This window comes from Drosophila albomicans, chromosome X, assembly GCF_009650485.2.
Source record: "Drosophila albomicans strain 15112-1751.03 chromosome X, ASM965048v2, whole genome shotgun sequence".
NCBI classification, from domain to species: Eukaryota; Metazoa; Arthropoda; class Insecta; order Diptera; family Drosophilidae; genus Drosophila; species Drosophila albomicans.
Window position 1 is genome coordinate 894,423 of NC_047627.2, and position 25,015 is coordinate 919,437.

General features: G+C 42.2%; 2 protein-coding genes across 2 annotated transcripts; one reads left to right on the plus strand and one right to left on the minus strand.

Annotated features, from left to right (window-relative positions):
* Positions 1-5,219: 5,219 nt before the first annotated feature.
* On the plus strand, positions 5,220-12,426 carry LOC127565319 (uncharacterized). Its single transcript, XM_052003305.1, has 5 exons — positions 5,220-5,697; positions 7,030-7,182; positions 7,276-7,931; positions 8,086-10,567; positions 11,966-12,426. Exons 1-5 carry the CDS (start codon positions 5,268-5,270, stop codon positions 12,424-12,426), a joined length of 4,182 nt encoding a protein of 1,393 aa, XP_051859265.1. The 5' UTR covers positions 5,220-5,267.
* Positions 12,427-20,469: 8,043 nt separating this feature from the next.
* Positions 20,470-21,065, minus strand: LOC127565323 (craniofacial development protein 2-like). Its single transcript, XM_052003322.1, has 2 exons — positions 21,043-21,065; positions 20,470-20,947 (listed from the first exon to the last, which is right to left on the minus strand). Exons 1-2 carry the CDS (start codon positions 21,063-21,065, stop codon positions 20,470-20,472), a joined length of 501 nt encoding a protein of 166 aa, XP_051859282.1.
* Positions 21,066-25,015: the final 3,950 nt, after the last annotated feature.

Consider the following 25,015-nt stretch of genomic DNA (forward strand, 5'->3'; position numbering starts at 1 on the left):
GCAATAAAACTGCTCCAAAACCGTGAGAGCTTGCGTCACAATGTAGTTCGATTTCATCTTTATGACTATAGATAGCTAACACCGGTGCTTCTATCAGTTTTTCTTTGAGCATTAAAAAGCAGTCCAACTCGTTTTTACCAAATATAGTGTCTTTTCTCAAAAGATCATAAAGAGGTTTAGCTAACATGGAAAAATTTTGTATGAAACGCCGGAAATAAGAACATAAACCTAAAAAACTGTGCACTGCATGAACTTTGTCTGGAATCGGGAAATTTTTTACTGCTTCAATGCCTTTCTCATCCGCTTGTATACCTTCCTTTGTTATCAAAAATCCTAAATATTTTATGCTTGATCTTAAAAATTCGCATTTATCCATCCTTAATTCTAATCTATTTTGAACCAGCCTATGTAACACTTCTTGTAACGTGTTTAAATGCTCTTCCATATCTTTGCTCGCAATCATAATGTCATCCATATATATTATTACTTTATCTTGCCTAATTAAGTCATCGAAAATTTTATTCATAAATCGTTGAAACACTGCTGATGCGTTTTTAATCCCCATGGGCATCCTTTTAAGTTCAAATTGTCCTAAAGGAGTAACAAATGATGTGTATTTGATTGAAGTTTCTTCCACGTAAACATGGAAGTAGCCATTTTTTAAGTCTAATTTTGTGAAAATTGCTTTGTTTACTAATTTGTCTAGCAAGTCATCAATTAAAGGTAGTGGATAGTTGTCCTTTATTAATACTTTGTTTAGTTTCCGAAAATCTATACATAAACGTAAATCTCCTGTCTTCTTTTTAACTAATACGATTGGCGAGGCAAACTGTGAGTCACTCGGTCTTATTATTCCGTTTTCCATATACTCATCTAACATCTTGAGAAGTTTTTCTTTTTCAGTGTATGACAATCGTCTAGGCGAACAACTGAAAGGCTTATCATCGCTTAATGATATTTTCATTTCGCACCTAATCATTGGAACATCTGGCCTTTTAGTCTTTATATATGTGTCCTCGAACATCTTTACAAATTGACAACGTGTTTTAAAATCTATATCTTCTCCATAATTATAAACTTGTTCTTGATCTTCTACAATCTGAATATTGAACATGTCTTTGTCAAAACTATCTACCAATTCCGGCTCATCATATCGTTTTATATGCAGTCTATCGTAATCTTGTTGTCTAATATGCTCAATTATGTCTTGCCTATTTTCCGATAATATATCTTTGTCGCTCCTAACTATTCTCTCATCTATCTCATCCGTAGAAACTTCTAGATTCCTTTTTACAATTTCCGCTTCAGCTAATAATTCCATTACAGTTTTTTCATTTAATTTGTCGCCCTTAATAAATTGATCTTCTGACGGTTGTGATTTAGCGTAACTATCTCCTAACAGTTCGTTTTCATTGTTCGTTCTGTTGTCGTTAACATTCTGTGTCCCTAACAGTGGTTGCAAACTAGTTGCTTTCTGTTGACTAAACATACGTGATTGTTCAGAAATCTTTGCGCCATTTCCTCTTCTTATAACATCGAAATATTTCAGGATCTCTAAATTGAAATTTATGCAGCATGCATGCATGAAATCCCGACCCAACACTGCTTCATAACTCATAGACTCATCGTCGACTATTAGTAATTCAAAACTAAATTTTATTTTTTTCTTCAATACAAAACAAGATACTTTTCCAAACGTATTCAATTTACTTTTGTTAATTCCAACAGAGTGATTATTGACTGGTTTATCCAGTGGTATATTTAATGGAAATAATGACTTTTTCAAAAATGAAATAGGGCTTCCTGAGTCTATGAGGCATTCTGCAGTGATAAACAAATTAGGTTGGCTTGAAAAATAAATATTAAAGTGTCTTACATAACTGTTGTCGAACCCGGTGCTTTTGTTGAGAACACCAACACTCTTCTTCATCTTGCATTCTGCTATGAAATGACCCATCTGTCCGCAAGCATAACATGATCCACGCTCCCTTTTTCGCTTGCGGCATTTCTTGGCAAAATGACCTCTGGAGTTGCAGTTGTGGCATCGCTTGTCGTTGTTCTCGGCTGTCGTCTTAGTACCTCCCATCGCATCGTGCTTCGGAAGGCATATGTGTGCAAAGGCTTGTAACATCTGCTCTGGATCCCTAAATTTCTGAATGCGCGCCTGGTTGCGTAAGTTCAACGACGGTATACCTTCGATGATTCGTTCCAAAAGCTCAACGTTGTCCACCTTAATTGATTGTGCTAAAACGATCTTTTCCTCGAAGTAAGTTGCAAAACGCTCATTCTGTTGCCATTTCCGTTGTTCAAACTTTCGTCGTAGTTCTGCCTTCGAGGCTCCAGTGCCGAATGCTAATATCAATTGATCACAAAGCGTTTGAAAAGGCTCACGCAAGCGAGTTGAATTTGCAAGAAGCCAGTGCTGAGCGTTTCCCTTTAATTTCAAGGCCAATAGCATCCGAAGCGACTCCTCATCAAGTTTACATATGGCTCCGACGCTTTTGAGTTGGCTTATCCAAATGCGTGCACATGATTCTCCGTCGAACTCCAGCGTAGCTTCCTTTGCGAGTGCGAGCGAGACCGCTGATTCACATTTTACTTCGTTTAGCTCATTCTTTTCTTCTCCAGTACTGCCCGCTACATTTCCAGTGTTGCCCATAGCTTGCAATACAGAACTGCTGATGTTGTTGTTGTCGTTGCTGTCGCCCAAATTTGCGACTTTTGATGCCGAACGTCGTGCAGCTGTGCTCAAATCGAGTAAGTGTGTGGCGCCGCTGTTGTTTGCGTCGATCCCGTTGCTGTCGTTGTTGTTGTCGTTGCTGTCGCCGAAATTCGCGACTTCTGGCGCCGAACGCTGTGCACAAATCGAGTAAGCGTGTGTGGCGCCGTTGTTGTTTGTGTCGATCCCGTTGCTGTCGTTGTTGTTGTCGCCCAAATTCGCGACTTCTGGCGCCGAACGCTGTGCAGCTGCGCGCAAAAACTGTGTGGCGCCGTTGTTGTTGTCTATTTCTGTTGTAGACATTTGATGTACAACTGCGTTGTTCTGAGAATTTCGCAATTCCTCTTTGCAGAGACGTAACTCTTCTTGCAGATTTTCGATGGTGTTTAACAAATCCTGGCGAATACTCTCTTCTAGGTCAGAATTTTCGGGAACATTTTGAGTCTGATCATGACGCCCGTTGTTGTTGTGCAATTCCTTTTCTTGGCCAGACAAAATATTGGCCAAACTTAATAAATCGTTGCTTCCTGATGGTATTTCTTCAAACATCTCTGGTGAAACATCGAGCAATCGTTTTATTAATTCCGCCTTATTGCCCGTCGAGGGCAAACATAGCGCTGTTAGCCACTTCTTTAAATGTGCCGTAGTGTATTTATCAACCGTAGACGTGTTCATTTTTTTTTTTTTTTTTTTTTTTTTTTTTTTTTTAGCCGATCCCACTTCTGAAATTGTGGTAGTTAATAAAACAACACGAATTGCAGCTTAGCGTCCGATTTATTCTGCTGCTCGATCAAGACTGACCGCGTAGCTCAATTCTGTATAACATAGAATGTGAAATCGATCAAGAGAGCCAATACCGAGAGAAAGAGTTCGGATAGCCGAGAGAGCGTTAAGTTAATATGTTCATGTGTATGTGTATGTAGGCACACGTCCTACTACAATAATTATTTTATGAAATCTTGCATGTTCTTAAAACTTAAAGCCACTGCACTATAGCGTCGAAAAGTGCTAGCCCGGTGGACTGCCGAAACTGCCGTTTCAAGGGGCTTCCCTCCGGGCATTACATGCTGTCGGAGACGTGCCCAATATATGGTGCGGTGTTAGCGAGGATGCAAGCTAGACATTAAAATATTTAGCTTCATCCAAGCTAATTGTGGTCGAGGTCGAGGCGCTACCATCGTGTTTGCAACTCGGGTGCGAGACTCCCGCCACATGTTCGCTTTGGTGCAGGAACCGTTCGTCGACAGAACTTACGGCATCACGGGCATTCTGTCCGGGATGCGTGTGTTTGCTAATCGAAGTTCGAAGGCTGCCATCTTTTTGGACGACCCGGATGCCATCTGTATGCCGATTCAGTCGCTCATAACGGACTTTGGCATAGGCGTGAGTGTCACTGGAAGATTTGGCTCAATCTTCCTGAGCTCCGTATATTGCCAATACAACACTGCGTTGGAAGCGTATATTGCGTATCTAGATTCCGTGCTACTGCTGGCTGGTAGCAATCCATCCAGAACCACTTGAGAATTGCAACAGGCGAAAATATAAAATTTACTGCCAAATTTGTGATTGGAGAACGAAATATTGCATACTTTTAAGCTTTTTTTTTTTAAGAACATAAAAAATACAGTCAAGTGTGCTCAACTCTGAGACCCCCCGCTACCCAACGGTATTGGATATAAAGAGCTCTTTAGCGACTAATCTCTAGTAAAGAGCTGTGAGACCAAGTTTTGTGAAAACATTTTTAAGATATGCTTAATAATTATTTTATGAAATCTTGCATGTTCTTAAAACTTAAAGCCACTGCACTTGTACGATTTCGAGACAAGCAGAAAATCGTGCGCTGCAGATAGATAACAGATAGTCCTATACAAACAGGCACCGCTGCGCATTTACGACTTCACACCATCTGTCAGCACGGATGATTTGACCTGCATGCGTCATAAACTTAAGCGATATAAGATAAGGTTATCCTATTTTACAACTGTTCAGACTATTAAACTATGAGATAACTATTGATTATCAAGCTACCCATTGTAAACTATAAACATATAAGATTTTGACCTAAACAAACATTAGTTCTTAAGATATTGTATATATAAACCCTGCATATTCCACAATAAAATCAGTACTCAACGAACATTCGTGGTATTCACTTCTCCGAGCTCAATTTGTTTCAAGTACAGATTGCGGCAACAAAATTGTTACTGGTATCAAGAACCGGTGGCAGACAAAATTAAACTTTTCAGCTAACATATCAAACATTTGGTGACCCCCGACTTCTGGACACAGGATTATTTTGGAGAATCCTACACGTATAATTGGTCAACTGGGCGACCAATTTGAAAGACCAACAACTGATCAACTTGGCGATCTTGGACATCACTGGATAGTCAACTTGGCAGAAACAAAGAAGGAGAAAATCAAGCTCCATAGCCGTAATATTTAAAAGTGCACCTTGACCGCCTATTTGGTTGTGAGTAGAGGCACAACCTGTCAAAGCGACAAAACAAAATACCTCCAACGGGTCAGGTATTACTTTAAATCAAAAATGGCATCATCGAATATCAGCGCATTGCTGGACAGGCAATTAATAACAGGCGAAGAGATCCAAAACGTAATAAGGAATTACAAAAAGGACTCGCCTGAGCGAAAACTACAGCATGACTACTTCCAAAAACGCATTGAGAAGTTAGTTAAGCTGTGGGAAACATTTTCTAAAGAGAATTTAAATATAAAAAGTAAAACAGAAGGTGCTAAAATTGAGCACAATTACTTTAAAAATGACTACTTCAATCAAATAAGAGATTTGGTTGTATCCTACAAAGGAGAATTTAATAATCAATTATCCACAATACAAATGGATACTGGATCGGTTACTTCCAGTGAAAAAGAATCAGAACTGGAGCCAATGATTTGTGAACAAAGGGTTTTGCTGGATAGCTTGGAACGCATCATGAACAAAATGACGAATGAAACTCGTCAAGGATTTATGCCAATCATAAATCAGTATTGGAATAAGATAACAACGATCCACATAGAAATTTATAAAAAATTTGAGGATCCTGCAAAACTTGGATATAGCGACCGGAGATATTTATCAGCTGAAGACGCCGTCATAGGAGTCCAAACTATGACATGTGACGAAAGTATCTCTCGTCCTGCTAACATACCCCAAATGCATGCCTCATTGCCGTTGCCGAAGGTTGAAATTCCCAAATTTGATGGGGATTATCTAAAATGGCAACAATTTCATGACATCTTCAAGAAAATGATTCATGAAGCATCATTACCCATCATTCAAAAGATGTGGTACTTAAAAACTAGCATCATTGGAGATGCTGAGCGTTTAATACGCCATCTATCCTTAACCGAAGAAAATTATGAAACAGCATGGAATATGCTACAAGAGCGTTTTAGCAACAAAAGAGTGCTAAGTAACGCATTAATACAAAAAATATTAGACCAACCATCAATAACAAATGATGGCAAGTCTATAAAGGCAAATGCATGATAATATCAAAGAAACATTATCTGCACTAAATAACATTGGAATTCAAACTGAAAACTGGGATCCAATACTGTTATGTAGTTTGACAAGGAAATTGGATCGTCAAACTCATATGTTATATGAACAATCAGTTGTAGACTTAAAGAAGCTGTAGAAACTGGATCAGTTTTTGACCTTCTTGGAACATCGGTTCCTTACATTGGAGGCTACCGGCAGTGATAAGATAAATCACACCAAAAAGGCACATGCGCTCAGATTGGTACAGAGTATACATGCTATTTCTGTAACAAAACCAATCACGTTATGTATAAGTGCAACGAATTTTTGAAGAAAACAACAGCTGAACGATTAAATTGGGTTCAAAGGAACAAGTTATGCGTAAAATGTTTCAAACGCGATCATTCAGCAAAGGAATGTCAGAAGAAAAATTGTTTTAAATGCGATAAAAGGCATAACACTCTTCTACATTTGGAATCGAAGCCTGACTCCAAAACAGCAGCATCAGCAAGTGGAGTACAAACCAATTATGTACTTTTAGCCACTGCTCGAGTTATTATTGAAGGCAATAATGGACAAATGGCCGAATTCAGAGCCTTACTTGACTCAGGTTCTCAAGTCAATGTAATCTCTGAAAGAGCATTAAATATATTAGCTCTCAACGTTAAAAAATCAGAGCTACAAATAAATGGAATTGGTGGACGAACACAAACATCGAAGGCACGTGTTAATGTTATGCTCAAATCACAGCATAATAATTTCAACTCTCGATTGGAGGCTATTGTATTGCCTCACATTGTTGCAGATCAACCAGGACAGTCAATTGATATTGCTCGTTGGAAACTTCCAAAGCATATTGAATTAGCAGATCCTAACTTTGACAAAGCAGGAAAGATTGATCTACTCTTAGGAGCAGAACACTACTACGATATAATGCAGGACAAGCATTTATCGTTGGGTAAAGGACTGCCAAGATTACAGAAAACCAAACTAGGATGGATTGTGGCTGGAAAATTAAAACATAATTCATCAAGATCAACTACTTGTGCAGCTCTAACCGAAGAAGATAAGGTAGACCAACAAATTACGAAATTTTGGGAACTGGATTCATTCTCAACCGATACACCATGTCTATCACCACTGGAGAAACAGTGTGAAATGCACTTTCTCCAGAACATTCAGACTGCAATTGATAAGAAACCGATTGTTAGTCTCCCATTCATGGATAATGCTTCAGCCCTGGGGGAGAGTCGTGATCTTGCGACACGACGATTCCTTTCTTTGGAAAAACGGCTATTGCGAGATCCACAAACTAAGGCAAGTTATGTGGATTTCATGAAAGAATATGAAGCTCTTGGGCATATGAAGGAGATGCACACAAATGAAATAACAAAAGCACGGTACTTCATACCACATCACTGTGTGCTCAAACCTGAAAGTGCAACAACCAAATTAAGAGTGGTTTTCGATGCATCTGCAGTTACGTCATCAGGAAAATCGCTCAACGACTTACTGCACAAAGGACCTAAGGTGCAAAACTCTATATTTTCAATTTTGCTGCGATTTAGGACTCACAAATATGTTTTCACGGCGGACATAGAGAAAATGTACCGTCAAATCTGGATAAAACCCGAGGACCAATATTTCCAAACAATTGTTTGGCGCAATGATCCATCTGAGGATTTGCGGTACTACAGATTAAAAACGGTTACCTATGGAACAAAAGCTGCACCATATTTAGCCACAAAATGCTTGCAGCACATAGCACAAAAAGGCAGAAAGGAATACCCTAATGGTGCTGCCGCATTGGAAAACGACTTCTATGTAGACGATTGCTTAACCGGAGCCGAAACTATACCAGAAGCTCTACAGAGGCAACAACAACAAACTTCTGCAAAAATCTGGATTCAAGTTAAGAAAATGGTGTACTAACAATTACCAAGTTCTACAAGGAGTTCCGAGGGAAGACATCACTTCAAATGTACAACTGGAGGAGACTTCATATGAGGACTACACGATTAAGACCCTCGGAATCACCTGGACACCAACGACAGATCACCTTTGTGGGAAAACGGAGATAGCAACAAAGGCCAACATATCAAGACGAGATGTTGTGTCTGAAATCTTTAGGATATTTGATCCTCTTGGTTTATTTTCCCCAGTTGTAATGAAAGCAAAAATTTTCATGCAACACCTCACAAAGGAGGGTTATGGGTACAAAGACGATCTGCCGGCTCATCTTCAGGAGGAATGGAAACGCTACAGGGAGGAGCTAAAGGTTCTGAACACCATAAAAGTACCACGTCACGTATACTCAGGAAAAACACCTGTGACGGCAGAAATCCACACATTTGTTGATGCCTCGGAGAAAGCATATGGAGCTGCTGTATACATCCGAGCAACATATAAGGACAAGCGAAGAACGATCCAGTTATTATGTGCAAAATCTCACTTAGCACCAATTAATACAATAACTCTACCACGTCTGGAACTTAAGGCTGCTGTATTAGGAGCACAGTTGACTTCCAAAATAAAGGAAGACTTGGCCATGAAAAATGCATCCACATATTACTGGTCTGATTCACGGATTGTACTGTCATGGATTAATTGCTCATCATCCATTCGAGATAAATTCGTTGCCACTAGAGTTGCAACAATACATGAGCTATCCATACCAAAACAGTGGAGACATGTTGCATCAGAACACAATGCAGCAGATGTCCTCTCCAGAGGAATGACAGCTTCAAAATTCGCGGAACATGCCATGTGGTTCTACGGCCCTATGTTCCTACATGGTTCATCATCCACATGGCCGGCTCCTTTTATTGCTACCAACGAGGAATTAATAATTATGAATCCGCCAAAGGTTAGTCAACCATCCGTGATGACTATCACAAAAGAGGAGGACATAATATACACAATACAGCATAATAATTCGTTTAACAAGCTACTCAGAGTAATAGCTTACATGATGCGCTTCCGACGTAAGAAGAAATACATAAGCCACACCATTGAGTTTGAAGAAATAATGGAAGCCCGAAAAATTGTTTTCCGCAACATTCAAAATATCGACTTCAAAGATGACATCAAACATCTCAAGAGGCAAAGGGAGACACTAAAGGGCAGTTCAATCAACTCACTATCACCATTCTTAGATCAGAATGGAATTTTGCGTGTAGGAGGTCGACTGGAGGCGGCAAATATATCATTCGACTCCAAACATCCGATACTTCTGCCATACAACGACCCTGTTGTGAAGATGATTCTTGTGCAAATACACAAGGACAACATGCATTGCGGACCTCAGGCTCTATTGACTACATCAAGGCAGCAATTCTGGATTCTTAAAGGAAAAACTATGGCTAGGAGCACGGTAAAAGCCTGTGTCAAGTGCACTAAAGCTAAGCCAAAATTAATGGAGCAGATCATGGGAAATCTGCCACCACTTAGAGTAACGCAAGCTCGACCATTTTTCAACTCTGGCGTCGATTATTGTGGACCATTTAAAATCCACTACAAAGTGAGAGGAAAGAAGCCTAGCACAGCTTACATTGCCATATTCTGCTGTTTCGCGACTAAAGCGGTGCATCTCGAGCTGGTTAGCGATCTCACAACAGAGGCATTCTTGGCAGCACTTCGTCGTTTCATTGCTCGGCGAGGGAAATGCCAAGTTCTTCACTGCGACAACGCAACAAATTTTGTGGGAGCAAAAAACAAGTTGCAGGAATTACAGGAGGCTATATTCTCCGATAATGCGAAAACCCAAATTCTCCAGGAGTGTAACAACAAGGGAGTTCAATTTAAATTCATTCCACCTCGTGCACCACACTTCGGAGGATTATGGGAAGCTGCAGTAAAATCGGCAAAACATTTATTACTGAAAAATGTGACGACAGCCGATCTTACTTATGAAGAACTGGAAACAGTTATAGTCGAAATAGAGGCCATATTGAACTCTCGACCATTAACACCACTGTCCGATGACCCAAATGACGTTACAGCACTAACGCCTGGACACTTCCTAATTGGAGAGCCGCTAACTGCACAAGCTGATTGTGAACCATCGCAGCAACCAAAAACGTTAGGCAATCGATGGCAGGCCGTTTCAAAACTGAAACATGCATTCTGGAAACAATGGTCGCAGGAGTATTTACAACAGTTGCAGCAACGTCAAAAATGGAGAAGATCCTCAGCAAACATAAAGGAAGGCACTTTAGTAATAATAAAGGAAGACAATGTTCCTGTATTACAATGGCCGATGGGAAGAATTGTTCGAGTGTTCTACGGGAAGGACAACTTTGCACGAGTGGTTGAAGTTAAAACGACCAAAGGGATCTTTAAACGTGAGATTCAACATGTTGCTCCACTCTTTAATGAAGAAGAACCCACTGACAAACATCCAATTGAAGAAGATGAAATGGAAGAAGAAAACAAAGCAGTTGAAGACCGACAGATGAGAAAAAGGAAACAACCAAATCACGCTTCGATAACCAGTGTTATGATTGTCATGCTATTATTACTACCATTAGCCTGGGCCCAATCGATTCAAATAACTCAGTTTGGATCAAAACCAGGAATATTTTTCGAGAAAATTGGTACAACCCAATTAGCAGTGGCTGACTGGACCATAGTGGCTTACTTCGATCTCAAGCCATATTGGAGTGACATGGCTACATTTTCAAAAGGAACAACAAAAATTGGTGAAATGTGCGCTACACTTAATGACGCCCACTCATGTGAAGGAATGTACCAATACTTCCGACACATAGAGAATGAACTCATCATGGAAAATATGCTATTGGCCAAATCACGGAAAGTTCGAGCACCATTGGACATCGTGGGAAACATTGCAAGCAGTCTATTTGGTGTATTAGATTCTCAATATGCACAAGACATGTCGAAAACAATATCGAAGGTCAAGGACAATGAAGATCATCTTTTGGAGTTATTACAAAACCAAACATCCTTAGTTGATTCAACAATAAACATAGTGAAACGAGATGAAATTGCATACGCAAAACGACTCAACCTAATTGAAAGTCAAATGAATGCAATAATACAAGATAAATATCACTGGTACATCACGCTGACATCACAACTTACGTTGCTCGCTGCTAATTTACAACGAATGCAGAATGAAATCATCAAAGTGTTAACAGACGTGCGCCACAACACTATTAGTCCACTTCTATTATCACCACGACAACTAAAGGAGCAATGTAATCAAATAAGGGATCATTTGAAGCCTGATCAAATGCTACCTATTAGCCAAGAAAACATACTCATGGCATACAAACTGATGCAAGCTGAAGGCACCATAGTAGATAATCATGTGATTATAAAAATAACAGTACCATTAATATCGGCACAGGTATTGGACATATACAAATTAATACCGATCCCAGCTGCAAATATATATGGATTTCATCTGTTCAAAATTAAAACACCATTCATTGCAATTAACAACTATCGAGATAAGTTTGTTGATATGACGACGGAAGACGTAGCAAATTGTCATCCAAGATCGATAAATGATTTTATTTGTCACAGCAAGCAATCAATGATCTCTACAGAAATGAGCTGCGAAATGCAACTATTCCATAATAAAACAGACACTTCATGTCATTTGGAAATCACAAATAAAACGTTCATTTGGCAAGAGATGCATAAAAGGAATCAATGGATTTTTGCGACAAGGACGCCAATAAAACTCTCAGCTGTTTGCACCGATGGAACATCAGATATCTGGTTACGCAACACGGGGCTACTGACAGCAAAGGCAGGATGCACCATACGCAACTCCCTAATAACAGTAATCAGTCAAACTGGTATAGAAACATCGACGTTCACCTCATACGCCCGTTTTGGAGAAATCGATGTTAACAACACAACGATTAAAAGACAAAATATTACCTCCAGGAAAACAAATAAATTTGGTTATACCGAACTACTGGATCTTCAACGGGATCTTGTACCAAACCGAAGACTCAGACTACCACATAGACTTGAGACGATCAAGCATCATCACATCGCAATGTACATCGGCCTAACATTCATCATAATAATATTGACCATTCACTGGGTAAGAAAATGGTACAACAGAGACAAGAGACCACAGCAAGTCCAGATACCAGCGGTGGCAATGAGGAAAACTGATACGACTTCGAGTCCGCCGTTCACCATTAACATCGATGATGGTTGAAACTGCGTTCAACGGCCGGGAGGATGTACGATTTCGAGACAAGCAGAAAATCGTGGGCTGCAGATAGATAACAGATAGTCCTATACAAACAGGCACCGCTGCGCATTTACGACTTCACACCATCTGTCAGCACGGATGATTTGACCTGCATGCGTCATAAACTTAAGCGATATAAGATAAGGTTATCCTATTTTACAACTGTTCAGACTATTAAACTATGAGATAACTATTGATTATCAGGCTACCCATTGTAAACTATAAACAGATAAGATTTTGACCTAAACAAACATTAGTTCTTAAGATATTGTATATATAAACCCTGCATATTCCACAATAAAATCAGTACTCAACGAACATTCGTGGTATTCACTTCTCCGAGCTCAATTTGTTTCAAGTACAGATTGCGGCAACAAAATTGTTACTGGTATCAAGAACCGGTGGCAGACAAAATTAAACTTTTCCCTCCGGGCATTACATGCTGTCGGAGACGTGCCCAATATATGGTACGGTGTTAGCGAGGGTGCAAGCTAGACATTAAAATATTTAGCTAATTGTGGTCGAGGTCGAGGCGCTACCATCGTGTTTGCAACTCGGGTGCGAGACTCCCGCCACATGTTCGCTTTGGTGCAGGAACCGTTCGTCGACAGAACTCACGGCATCACGGGCATTCTGTCCGGGATGCGTGTGTTTGCTAATCGAAGTTCGAAGGCTGCCATCTTTTTGGACGACCCGGATGCCATCTGTATGCCGATTGAGTCGCTCATCACGGACTTTGGCATATGCGTGAGTGTCACTGGAAGATTTGGCTCAATCTTCCTGAGCTCCGTATATTGCCAATACAACACTGCGTTGGAACCGTACATTGCGTATCTAGATTCCGTGCTACTGCTGGCTGGTAGCAATCCATCCAGAACCACTTGAGAATTGCGAAGGTGAAAATATAAAATTTACTGCCATACAAATTTGTGATTGTGCTCGAACGACTTAACCTGCATTCTTTTAAGTTTTTTTTATAAGATGGTCGCATAAAAAATACAGTCAAGTGCATTCCCATAGGTAATAGGCATAAGGAGGCATCTCCGACCCTATAAAATATATAGAGTCTTTAGATCACTAACATCTCTAGACAAGCTGTTATGTCTGTCTGTCCGTATGAAACATTTTTATAAGAGAGGCTTATATAATTATAATATGAAAAGCTAGAGTCGCGAATTTTATATACAATAGGCAATTAGTATATACAAAATTAACTATAGTATTTGTGATTTCTAAAAAAATTTGAAAATTTGGATTTCATTTCATGTCATTAGAAGCTGTAATCAAAAAGTCCAGCTATGAGTGACACGGAAGATGATGTTATGGAAGTAATAAAGGACTCACCATATCGGGCAAAGGTGCAGCAGCTACGTGCTTGGGCTCCCTTTGTCGGGACATTGATGACGATCTTCAGGCATAAGATGACCGAAGATAAGTGGATAAAACTGAAAAACCTGGAGAGTGAGTACTACTACACTATGCAAATGATCATAATTACAATGCTAGTCAAATCTCTTTTATATATGCTCAAGGAGTCTGAACAAGCCAACAGCCAGCCAGTGGCTGAACTGCAAGAAGAGTCGGTGTGCAGTGTTAGCAACACCCTAGGCATGCCACTCACTCGACCGGACGAGGATAAGCTGCTTGTGATCGACGAGTACAAGCTGGAACACAGGGAATATATGCTAAGCTCTTCACAGGAACGCGCTACGATTCCGTCTGCAGAGGCAGAGCCAATAAATTCAATTAAAACATCTCTAAAATTTAAGTAAAAGTAATATAAAAAAAAAGAATTCCCGCTGCCGGCTGTTTTCATATTTTTCCCGCAATCACACTTCAAGAAAATCCAAATCGAATGGAATTATGGCCGGGTATATAACTTCAATTCGTCAACATGAATCTGATTTACTTTTATGCGCTGAAATCTCTCACAAAGTGATGAGAACGGATACTTGTATCACATTTTGTCGAAAAACATTCGAGAACATGATTCACATTCGTGAAGTGATAGGCATGATTGTTTTAACAGACTACAATAATAAAACATATCGAGTAGATGATGTCGCTTTTGAATCATCCCCGATGTCTAAATTCAGTAACAAAGATGGATAAATATCTTTATGTGGAATATTATAAGAAACGCTAACTATTTCAGCTGCTAAATTCAATTTAAAAGTAAACTAAAAAAAAAGCTGCTTAAATTTGGTCAAAAAGCCAGAATTCCCGCTGCCCGCTGTTTTCCTGTAATCACACTTCAAAAAAATCCAAACCTGACGGGAAAAAAGCGGAAATGACACCACTGTCAAAGAGGCAGTACTGAATTTCCTGCTCGATTTGCGAACCGACTACTAATCGTATGTTTTCTCATTGCTCAGCTGGAATTGGACGACGGACAAGCGGTCGCGGCGCCATGTCGCATTGAGAGTGATACTGTCCAGCTCCCGTCCAGAACCACTTGAGAATTGCAACAGGCGAAAAAATAAAATTCACTGTTTACGTTTTTAATTTATGTAAATAAACCTGCAATTATGCCATACAAATTTGTGATTGGAGAACGAAATATTGCATACTTTTAAGCTTTTTTTTTTAAGAACATTGTCGGGAGCAGCAGACAACGCATGTTAATGCAATGCTGTGACAGCGTCTGCCAGCAGCGCTGCATCTGCCGGCAGCGCTGTATGCTCTCTGTTAGCGATCGCTTGCAGTTCGATCGGCTAATTGTTTGTCTCTCTTGTTTTCATTCTTGAATTGTAAAAACGCTTGTAATCGTGTCGGTGGCGAAGCTTCGTACTACGAAAGTCACAGCCAACCATTCTAAGGTGGTTACATATACGTACATATGTACCGTCTCAATAAACAATTGAATTCGAAACTTGCGTGTTTTATTTATAAACAATAGACGTGCAAATAAAACTACTAAAAAAGCTTAGTAGTTCAACAAACATAAAAAATACAGTCAAGTGTGCTCAACTCTGAGACACCCCGCTACCCAACGGTATTGGGTATAAAGAGCTCTTTAGAGACTAATCTCTAGTAAAGAGCTGTGAGACCATGTTTTGTGAAAACATTTTTAAGGTATGCTTAATAATTATTTTATGAAATCTTGCATGTTCTTAAAACTTAAAGCCACTGCACTATGGGGCATTTTCTATTTTAGCTGGAATTTAGGCGTTTTTGAAAAATGTTCCAATTAGAAGAATGTTAATGTCAATGCATTAACAGAACATAAAACTGTTATGTTACCAAAAACATGTATATCTACCAGCTCTTTTGAGCATAACAGTTGTAAAGTCAGCTGTTGGATCCAAAAGCACGCGCGCTAAGTTGGCATATTTTTTTTAAGTGAACTTTGTTATTCATTTATTTATGTTGAAAGCTATTAATAAACAAGTAAGAAAGTTACAGTCGAGTGTGCTCGACTGTGAGATATATATATGAGATTTTCAAAATATACAAATAATACAAATATACTAAAATTATACCAAATGGTATATAGTACCATATCGTTATAGTACCATATTCAAAAATATACCATAGACGCACAATATATCAGATTGTCGGCCAAAGCACCTAAGACCCCTAGTAAGAAGGCGTTTTTGCATATACAAAAGTATTTCTTTAATAACTTCCACAATTTGATCGCAATCAAATTTTCAGAAATCATAAATACTATAGTTTATATTGTATACACCGAAATTCGCAGTTGTAGCTTGATAATTACGCTTGTTATTCGAATTTATTGATTTGCGGGTGTGGACCAGACGGTGAGGTCCGCTGTGCTGCGCGCTGGACTGGTGCCGGAAGCGGCCATCACCGTCTTGGAGGCAACTGCCCGGCTTAGCGAGCTGATGACCGCGCCAGTTGTGCGAAACGCCGTCTTGGAGACGAAAGTTGCGTTGTGCCAACCAGCTGCTGCGCCCTTTACGGCCCAAAGTGCGGGTGGTGCCGCCACCAGAGCTGTCTCCGGCATTGGCCCGATGGCCGCGCCAAGAAGTGCTCCTGCAGCCAAGAAGCCCGTGGAAACGTGGTCGGCTGTGGTGACGAGCAGAGACCCGACAGTGTCGGGCAAGGAGATTGCCTCCAGCTCTGGGCGTTAGAGTCGCGCCGTTATTCGTACGCCGTCAAGGAATGAGATTAATAAAGTGGTGGCCAACGCAAAATTTAACGAGGATCACTGTGTTCGACGTGGACACAGCGATCATCCCGGAGGTTTTCATGGAAGAACTCTATGAAAACCATTTCAAGGAGGAGTTCTCGCCGGCGGCCTTCGGAAAGATGGTGCATATGGAATCGAAACCGTGGTCGGTTACTGATGGTGCCAGAATCAATCTGACACTTGAATGTGATGAAAAGGCGCAAGCGGTGCTTGATAAGACCGGGAGGGTCTATATCAAGTGGTTTTCGTTCCGCTGTAGGTCGCTCGTCCGTACATACGCGTGTCATCGCTGTGTGGGATTCGACCACAAGGTCTCACAATGCCGTTTGAAGAATGAAGTATGCCGCCAATGCGGGCAGACCGGCCATGTAGCGTCGAAAAGTGCTAGCCCGGTGGACTGCCGAAACTGCCGTTTCAAGGGGCTTCCCTCCGGGCATTACATGCCGTCGGAGACGTGCCCAATATATGGTGCGGTGTTAGCGAGGGTGCAAGCTAGACATTAAAATATTTAGCTTCATCCAAGCTAATTGTGGTCGAGGTCGAGGCGCTACCATCGTGTTTGCAACTCGGGTGCGAGACTCCCGCCACATGTTCGCTTTGGTGCAGGAACCGTTCGTCGACAGATCTCACGGCATCACGGGCATTCTGTCCGGGATGCGTGTGTTTGCTAATCGAAGTTCGAAGGCTGCCATCTTTTTGGACGACCGGATGCCATCTGTATGCCGATTGAGTCGCTCATCACGGACTTTGGCATATGCGTGAGTGTCACTGGAAGATTTGGCTCAATCTTCCTGAGCTCCGTATATTGCCAATACAACACTGCGTTGGAAGCGAATATTGCGTATCTAGATTCCGTGCTACTGCTGGCTGGTAGCAATCCATCCAGAACCACTTGAGAATTGCAACAGGCGAATATATAAAATTTACTGGAGACCAAAGTTGCGTTGTGCCAACCAGCTGCTGCGCCCTTTACGGCCCCAAGTGCGGGTGGTGCCGCCACCAGAGCTGTCTCCGGCATTGGCCCGATGGCCGCGCCAAGAAGTGCTCCTGCAGCCAAGAAGCCCGTGGAAACGTGGTCGGCTGTGGTGACGAGCAGGGACCCGACAGTGTCGGGCAAGGAGATTGCCTCCAGCTCTGGGCGTTAGAGTCGCGCCGTTATTCGTACGCCGTCAAGGAATGAGATTAATAAAGTGGTGGCAAACGCAAAATTTAACGAGGATCACTGTGTTCGACGTGTACACAGCGATCATCCCGGAGGTTTTCATGGAAGAACTCTATGAAAACCATTTCAAGGAGGAGTTCTCGCCGGCGGCCTTCGGAAAGATGGTGCATATGGAATCGAAACCGTGGTCGGTCACTGATGGTGCCAGAATCAATCTGACACTTGAATGTGATGAAAAGGCGCAAGCGGCGCTTGATAAGACCGGGAGGGTCTATATCAAGTGGTTTTCGTTCCGCTGTAGGTCGCTCGTCCGTACATACGCGTGTCATCGCTGTGTGGGATTCGACCACAAGGTCTCACAATGCCGTTTGAAGAATGAAGTATGCCGCCAATGCGGGCAGACCGGCCATGTAGCGTCGAAAAGTGCTAGCCCAGTGGACTGCCGAAACTGCCGTTTCAAGGGGCTTCCCTCCGGGCATTACATGCTGTCGGAGACGTGCCCAATATATGGTGCGGTGTTAGTGAGGGTGCAAGCTATAATTATTATTTGGCCATGACAACCCTTTTATTGGGTCTCAGCCTGAAGCGTAATGTGCCTCCACGCGTCTCTGTCCTGAGCGCGCCTTCGCCAGTTGGTAACACCAAGTGTGGACAGGGTTTCCATCACCTGGTCTTGCCAACGCGTTCGGGGTCGTCCTCTCCTTCGTGTCCCAACAATCACCGCATCAAACACCTTACGAGCCGGAGCGTCTTCATCCATACGGGCAACGTGGCCCAGCCAGCGAAGTCTTTGAGATTTCACTCGACTGGCCACGTCAACATCACCGTACAGCTCATACAGCTCATGGTTATATCTGATGCGATAAACATCATCCACGCAGATTGGACCAAAGATTTTACGAAGAATTTTCCTCTCGAACACTCCAAGAGCAGCTGCGTCTGACTGCGTCACTGTCTAGCACTCCGCACCATACAGGAGTACTGGAAGAATGAGCGTTTTGTAGAGTGTGGTTTTTGTGCGTCGAGAGAGAGCTCTACTATTGAACTGCCTACTGAGCCCAAAGTAACACCTGGCAAGTGTTATTCTCCGCTTAATCTCCAGACTGACATCATTTGTACTGGTTATAGCAGTGCCTAGGTAAATGAACTCCTTGACGGACCCAAAGCTATAGTTTTCTGCAGTCAGCTGAGAATCAAGACGCCGCGATTCTCTGCTAGAGCACACCATAAACTTTGTTTTCTCCATATTCACCGCTAGTCCTACTTTCGCTGATTCCTTTTCAATAGCCCCGAAGGCTCCTGTGACATCACGCTTGGTGCGGCCAATGATATCAATATCATCAGCGTAACCAAGGAGCTGGACACATCTGTTGGTTAATATCGTGCCCGTCCGATGTACACCAGCCTTTCTTATAATACTCTCCATTAAAATATTGAAGAGTATACAAGACAGTGAGTCACCTTGTCTGAGGCCACACTTGGTAGTAAAGGTTTCGGATTGGCCACATCCTACCTTGACAGAGCTGATGGTGTTGCTCAATGTCATTCTGCAAAGTCTAGTCAGCTTTGCTGGTATACAAAGCTCAGACATGGCGGCATATAGGCGATCTCGCCGGGGGCTATCAAATGCGGCTTTGTAGTCGACGAAGAGATGGTACGTGTCGATCTGGTTTTCGTAAGACTTCTCCAGGATTTGGCGCAAGGTGAAAATCTGGTCAACGGTGGACTTGCCAGGCCTGAACCCGCACTGATAAGGTCCAATCAGTGCTTCAGCATGGGGTTTCAGTCTTTCACACAATACGCTCGTTAGGACCTTGTATGCAACTGGAAGAAGACTAATTCCGCGGTAGTTGGTGCGCAACGTGGCATCACCCTTCTTCAGGATGGGACAGATCATGCTGAGGTTCCAATCTTCGGGCATGCTCTCCGTGAGCCATATCTTACTGATTAGTTGGTGCATGCTCCCTACCAACATATCACCAGCTGCCTTAAACAATTCTGCCGGCAGGCCGTCAGCACCTGCAGACTTGTTGTTTTTAAGCCGTTGGATTGCATCCTTGACTTCGATATGACTTGGGATTGGCACTTCAATATCAGTGCCATAGATTGGGGTTCGTGGATCATAGTCTTCAGAGTCTGTGTTTGAGCCAGATAACAGACTCGAGAAGTGATCCCTCCATAACTTCAGCACGACATCTGCTTCTGTGACAAGATTTCCATCATCGTCCCTGCACGCCACTGCACCAGTCTTAAATCCTTGGGTCAGACGCTTGACCCTCTGGTAGAAGTTGCGTGCTTCATTTCTGCATCTGCTGCTCTCTATATGCTCTCACACTCTCGCCTTTCCTGCTCTTTCTTCTTGCGTCTGAAAAGGCGTTTTTCGTCTCTTCTTCTCGACCTGTAGACATCCACAATAGCTCGTGTCGCCCAGCCTGCAGTGTTCTTCTGTAGGCGGCGTCCTTTGCAGCTGTTGCGTCATGACACTCCTGATCGTACCATGGATTCCTTGTTAGAGGACGCTGGAATCCAAGCACTTCTTCTGCCGAAACTCGCAGAGAGTGAGATATGAGCGCCCACATATCGCTTATGTCTTCAGGTATTGAAGGTGCTCGGCTTAATAGCCCCGAGACGTGAGTGGAGAATGCATTCTTCGCCTGTTGTGATTGCAGCTTTCCGATGTCCAGCCTTCTTAACGCACTTCGACGTGCAATCTTCGCCACACATAGCCGTGTGCGAATCTTAGCTGCAACAAGATAATGGTCGAGTCGATGTTGGGACCCCGACAGGATCGCACGTCGAGTATGTTAGATGCATGCCTTGCATCGATCACAACATGATCGATCTGATTTCTGGTCAGTCGATCGGGAGAGAGCCAAGATGCCTTATGGATGTCCAAATGACGGAATCCGGTACTACGAACTACCATATTATGCGCAGCTGCGAAGCCTATTAATCTGAGACCATTGCTCGAGGTGGTCTCATGTAGACTAAATCGCCCGACGGTGGCACCAAAGATGTCTTCTCGTCCTACCTTGGCATTAAAATCCCCGAGGAGAATTTTAATGTCATGGGAAGGACAGCGGCCATAGGCTCGGTCGAGCTCCGCATAGAAAGCGTCCTTGGTGGCATCGTCCTTTTCCTCCGTTGGGGCATGTGCGCATATCAGGCTGATGTTAAAGAATTTGGCAGTAATTCGGATCGTTGCAATTCTCTCGTTTGTTGGCCGAAAGTGAGAGACTCGGCGCCGCAGCCTGGCACCTACGACGAAACCACAACCAAATTCATGCCGTTCTGGGTGGCAGCTGTAGTATATGTCGCAGTTCTTCTTCTTTATGCAGCCTTGTCCTATCCATCGCATCTCCTGGATAGCAGTGATGTCAGCCCTGCATTTGTTGAGGGTATCTGCTAGTTGTTGAGCAGCACCAGGTCTGTACAATGTTCGTACGTTCCAGGTGCATACTCTCAAATCATTGTCCTTTTTACGCTTGCTATGGTCGTCAACGTTAGATCGGTTCCTTTCCGAGGCTTTTCTTGCTTCCTTCACTGAAATTGTGTTTTACATGGGTGGATTCCAAGTCCTACGCCAAAACCTAGTTTGTAGAGTTAGGACTCTCGTCGCGCGCTTTAGTTTAGTGACAATCCAGGGAGAACCACGTGGAGGTAGTGCGTCGGCTTGAAGAGAGCAGTGACAGGAATCATGCTGGCATTCACCAAGTTGAATACAATCAGACACTTTGACCTGTATGCTTTCCCCCATTCTCCCCTAAAGGGTGCAAGCTAGACATTAAAATATTTAGCTTCATCCAAGCTAATTGTGGTATATTGCCAATACAACACACCGTTGGAAGCGTATATTGCGTATCTAGATCCGTGCTACTGCTGGCTGGTAGCAATCCATCCAGAACCACTTGAGAATTGCAACAGGCGAAATTATATAAAATTTACTGCCATACAAATTTGTGATTGGAGAACGAAATATTGCACACTTTTAAGCTTTTTTTTTAAGAACATAAAAAATACAGTCAAGTGTGCTCAACTCTGAGACCCCCGCTACCCAACGGTATTGGGTATAAAGAGCTCTTTAGAGACTTATCTCTAGTAAAGAGCTGTGAGACCATGTTTTGTGTAAACATTTTTAAGATATGCTTAATAATTATTTTATGAAATCTTGCATGTTCTTAAAACTTAAAGCCACTGCACTATGGGGCATTTTCTATTTTAGCTGGAATTTAGGCGTTTTTGAAAAATGTTCCAATTAGAAGAATGTTAACATAAAACTGTTATGGCTCATACCAAAAACATGTATATATATACCAGCTCTTTTGAGCATAACAGCTGTAAAGTCAGCTGTTGGATCCAAAAGCACGCGCGCTAAGTTGGCATATTTTTTTTAAGTGAACTTTGTTATTCATTTATTTATGTTGAAAGCTATTAATAAACAAGTACGAAAGTTACAGTCGAGTGTGCTCGACTGTGAGATATATATATGAGATTTTCAAAATATACAAATAATACAAATATACTAAAATTATACCAAATGGTATATAGTACCATATCGTTATAGTACCATATTCAAAATATACCATAGACGGCACAATATATCAGATTGTCGGCCAAAGCACCTAAGACCCCTAGTAAGAAGGCGTTTTTGCATATACAAAAGTATTGCTTTAATAACTTCCACAATTTGATCGCAATCAAATTTTCAGATATCACAAATACCATTGTTATTATTGTATATACCCAAATTCGCAGCTCTAGCTCTAAAGTTACGCTTGTTATTCGATTTTTTTGATTTGCGAGGGCGGAAGTGGGCGTGGCAAAAATTTGAAACAAACTTGATCTGCGTGAAAGCATAACAAATGCTGTCGAAAAAAAATTATAGCTCTATCTCTTATAGTCTCTGAGATCTAGGTGTTCATACGGACGGACGGACAGACACACAGACGGACATGGCTAGATCGTCTCGGCTGTTGACGCTGATCAAGAATATATATACTTTATAGGGTCGGAGATGCCTCCTTCTACCTGTTACATACATTTCCTGCCGGCACAAAGTTATAATACCCTTCTACCCTATGGGTAGCGGGTATAAAAATATGCCAACTTAGCGCGCGTGCTTTTTGATCCAACAGCTGACTTTACAGCTGTTATGCTCAAAAGAGCTGGTAGATATACATGTTTTTGGTATGAGCCATAACAGTTTTATGTTCTGTTAATGCATTGACATTAACATTCTTCTAATTGGAACAAACGCCTAAATTCCAGCTAAAATAGAAAATCCCCATAGTGCAGTGGCTTTAAGTTTTAAGAACATGCAAGATTTCATAAAATAATTATTAAGCATATCTTAAAAATGTTTTCACAAAACATGGTCTCACAGCTCTTTACTAGAGATTAGTCTCTAAAGAGCTCTTTATACCCAATACCGTTGGGTAGCGGGGGGTCTCAGAGTTGAGCACACTTGACTGTATTTTTTATGTTCTTAAAAAAAAAAGCTTAAAAGTATGCAATATTTTGTACTCCAATCACAAATTTGTATGGCAGTAAATTTTATATTTTCGCCTGTTGCAATTCTCAAGTGGTTCTGGATCGATTGCTACCAGCCAGCAGTAGCACGGAATCTAGATACGCAATATTCGCTTCCAACGCAGTGTTGTATTGGCAATATACGGAGCTCAGGAAGATTGAGCCAAATCTTCCAGTGACACTCACGCATATGCCAAAGTCCGTGATGAGCGACTCAATCGGCATACAGATGGCATCCGGGTCGTCCAAAAAGATGGCAGCCTTCGAACTTCGATTAGCAAACACACGCATCCCGGACAGAATGCCCGTGATGCCGTGAGATCTGTCGACGAACGGTTCCTGCACCAAAGCGAACATGTGGCGGGAGTCTCGCACCCGAGTTGCAAACACGATGGTAGCGCCTCGACCTCGACCACAATTAGCTTGGATGAAGCTAATATTTTTAATGTCTAGCTTGCACCCTCGCTAACACCGCACCATATATTGGACACGTCTCCGACAGCATGTAATGCCCGGAGGGAAGCCCCTTGAAACGGCAGTTTCGGCAGTCCACCGGGCTAGCACTTTTCGACGCTACATGGCCGGTCTGCCCGCATTGACGGCATACTTCATTCTTCAAACGGCATTGTGAGACCTTGTGATCGAATCCCACACAGCGATGACCCGCGTATGTACGGACGAGCGACCTACAGCGGAACGAAAACCACTTGATATAGACCCTCCCGGTCTTATCAAGCACCGCTTGCGCCTTTTCATCACATTCAAGTGTCAGATTGATTCTGGCACCATCAGTGGCCGACCACGGTTTCGATTCCATATGCACCATCTTTCCGAAGGCCGCCGGCGAGAACTCCTCCTTGAAATGGTTTTCATAGAGTTCTTCCATGAAAACCTCCGGGATGATCGCTGTGTCCACGTCGAACACAGGGATCCTCGTTAAATTTTGCGTTGGCCACCACTTTATTAATCTTATTCCTTGACGGCGTACGAATAACGGCGCGACTCTAACGCCCAGAGCTGGAGGCAATCTCCTTGCCCGACACTGTCGGGTCCCTGCTCGTCACCACAGCCGACCACGTTTCCACGGGCTTCTTGGCTGCAGGAGCACTTCTTGGCGCGGCCATCGGGCCAATGCCGGAGACAGCTCTGGTGGCGGCACCACCCGCACTTGGGGCCGTAAAGGGCGCAGCAGCTGGTTGGCACAACGCAACTTTCGTCTCCAAGACGGCGTTTCGCACAACTGGCGCGGTCATCAGCTCGCTAAGCCGGGCAGTTGCCTCCAAGACGGTGATGGCCGCTTCCGGCGCGCAGCACAGCGGATATCTGATATCTGAAAATTTGGTTGCGATCAGATAAAAATTGTTTAAGTTATTAAAGAAATACTTTTGTATGGGCAAAAACGCCTTCTATGTGTGTGTTGTATGTATGCGTATACGTCTATACATGTTCGCCTCTATATTTGCATCTCAGGGTACTCGGGTTCGAACCCGCTCGGGGTACAAACTTTTTTTTTTTTTAATCGTATTTTTAATAATTATAAATTAATAATTATAAATAATAATTATAAATAAATAATTATAAATAATAATAACTATAAAGAAATACTTTTGTATGGGCAAAAACGCCTGCTATGCTTTCGTTTGTATGTATGTATGCGTTTATATATCTACATGCTCGCCTATATTGGTGTTGGTAGTGTACAAGCC

Excerpts from the sequence above, each read along its gene's own strand:
- LOC127565319 (XM_052003305.1), top strand. The coding sequence starts at position 5,268 with ATGGCATCATCGAATATCAGCGCATTGCTGGACAGGCAATTAATAACA. Across the intron at positions 7,932-8,085 it reads GGTACTACAGATTAAAAACG|AAGCTCTACAGAGGCAACAA; the intron begins GTTACCTATGGA and ends AAACTATACCAG. Across the intron at positions 10,568-11,965 it reads GACCAAAGGGATCTTTAAAC|ATATCTGGTTACGCAACACG; the intron begins GTGAGATTCAAC and ends ATGGAACATCAG.
- LOC127565323 (XM_052003322.1), bottom strand. The coding sequence starts at position 21,065 with ATGAATTTGGTTGTGGTTTCGTC. Across the intron at positions 20,948-21,042 it reads AATTTGGTTGTGGTTTCGTC|CCTGATATGCGCACATGCCC; the intron begins GTAGGTGCCAGG and ends CTTTAACATCAG.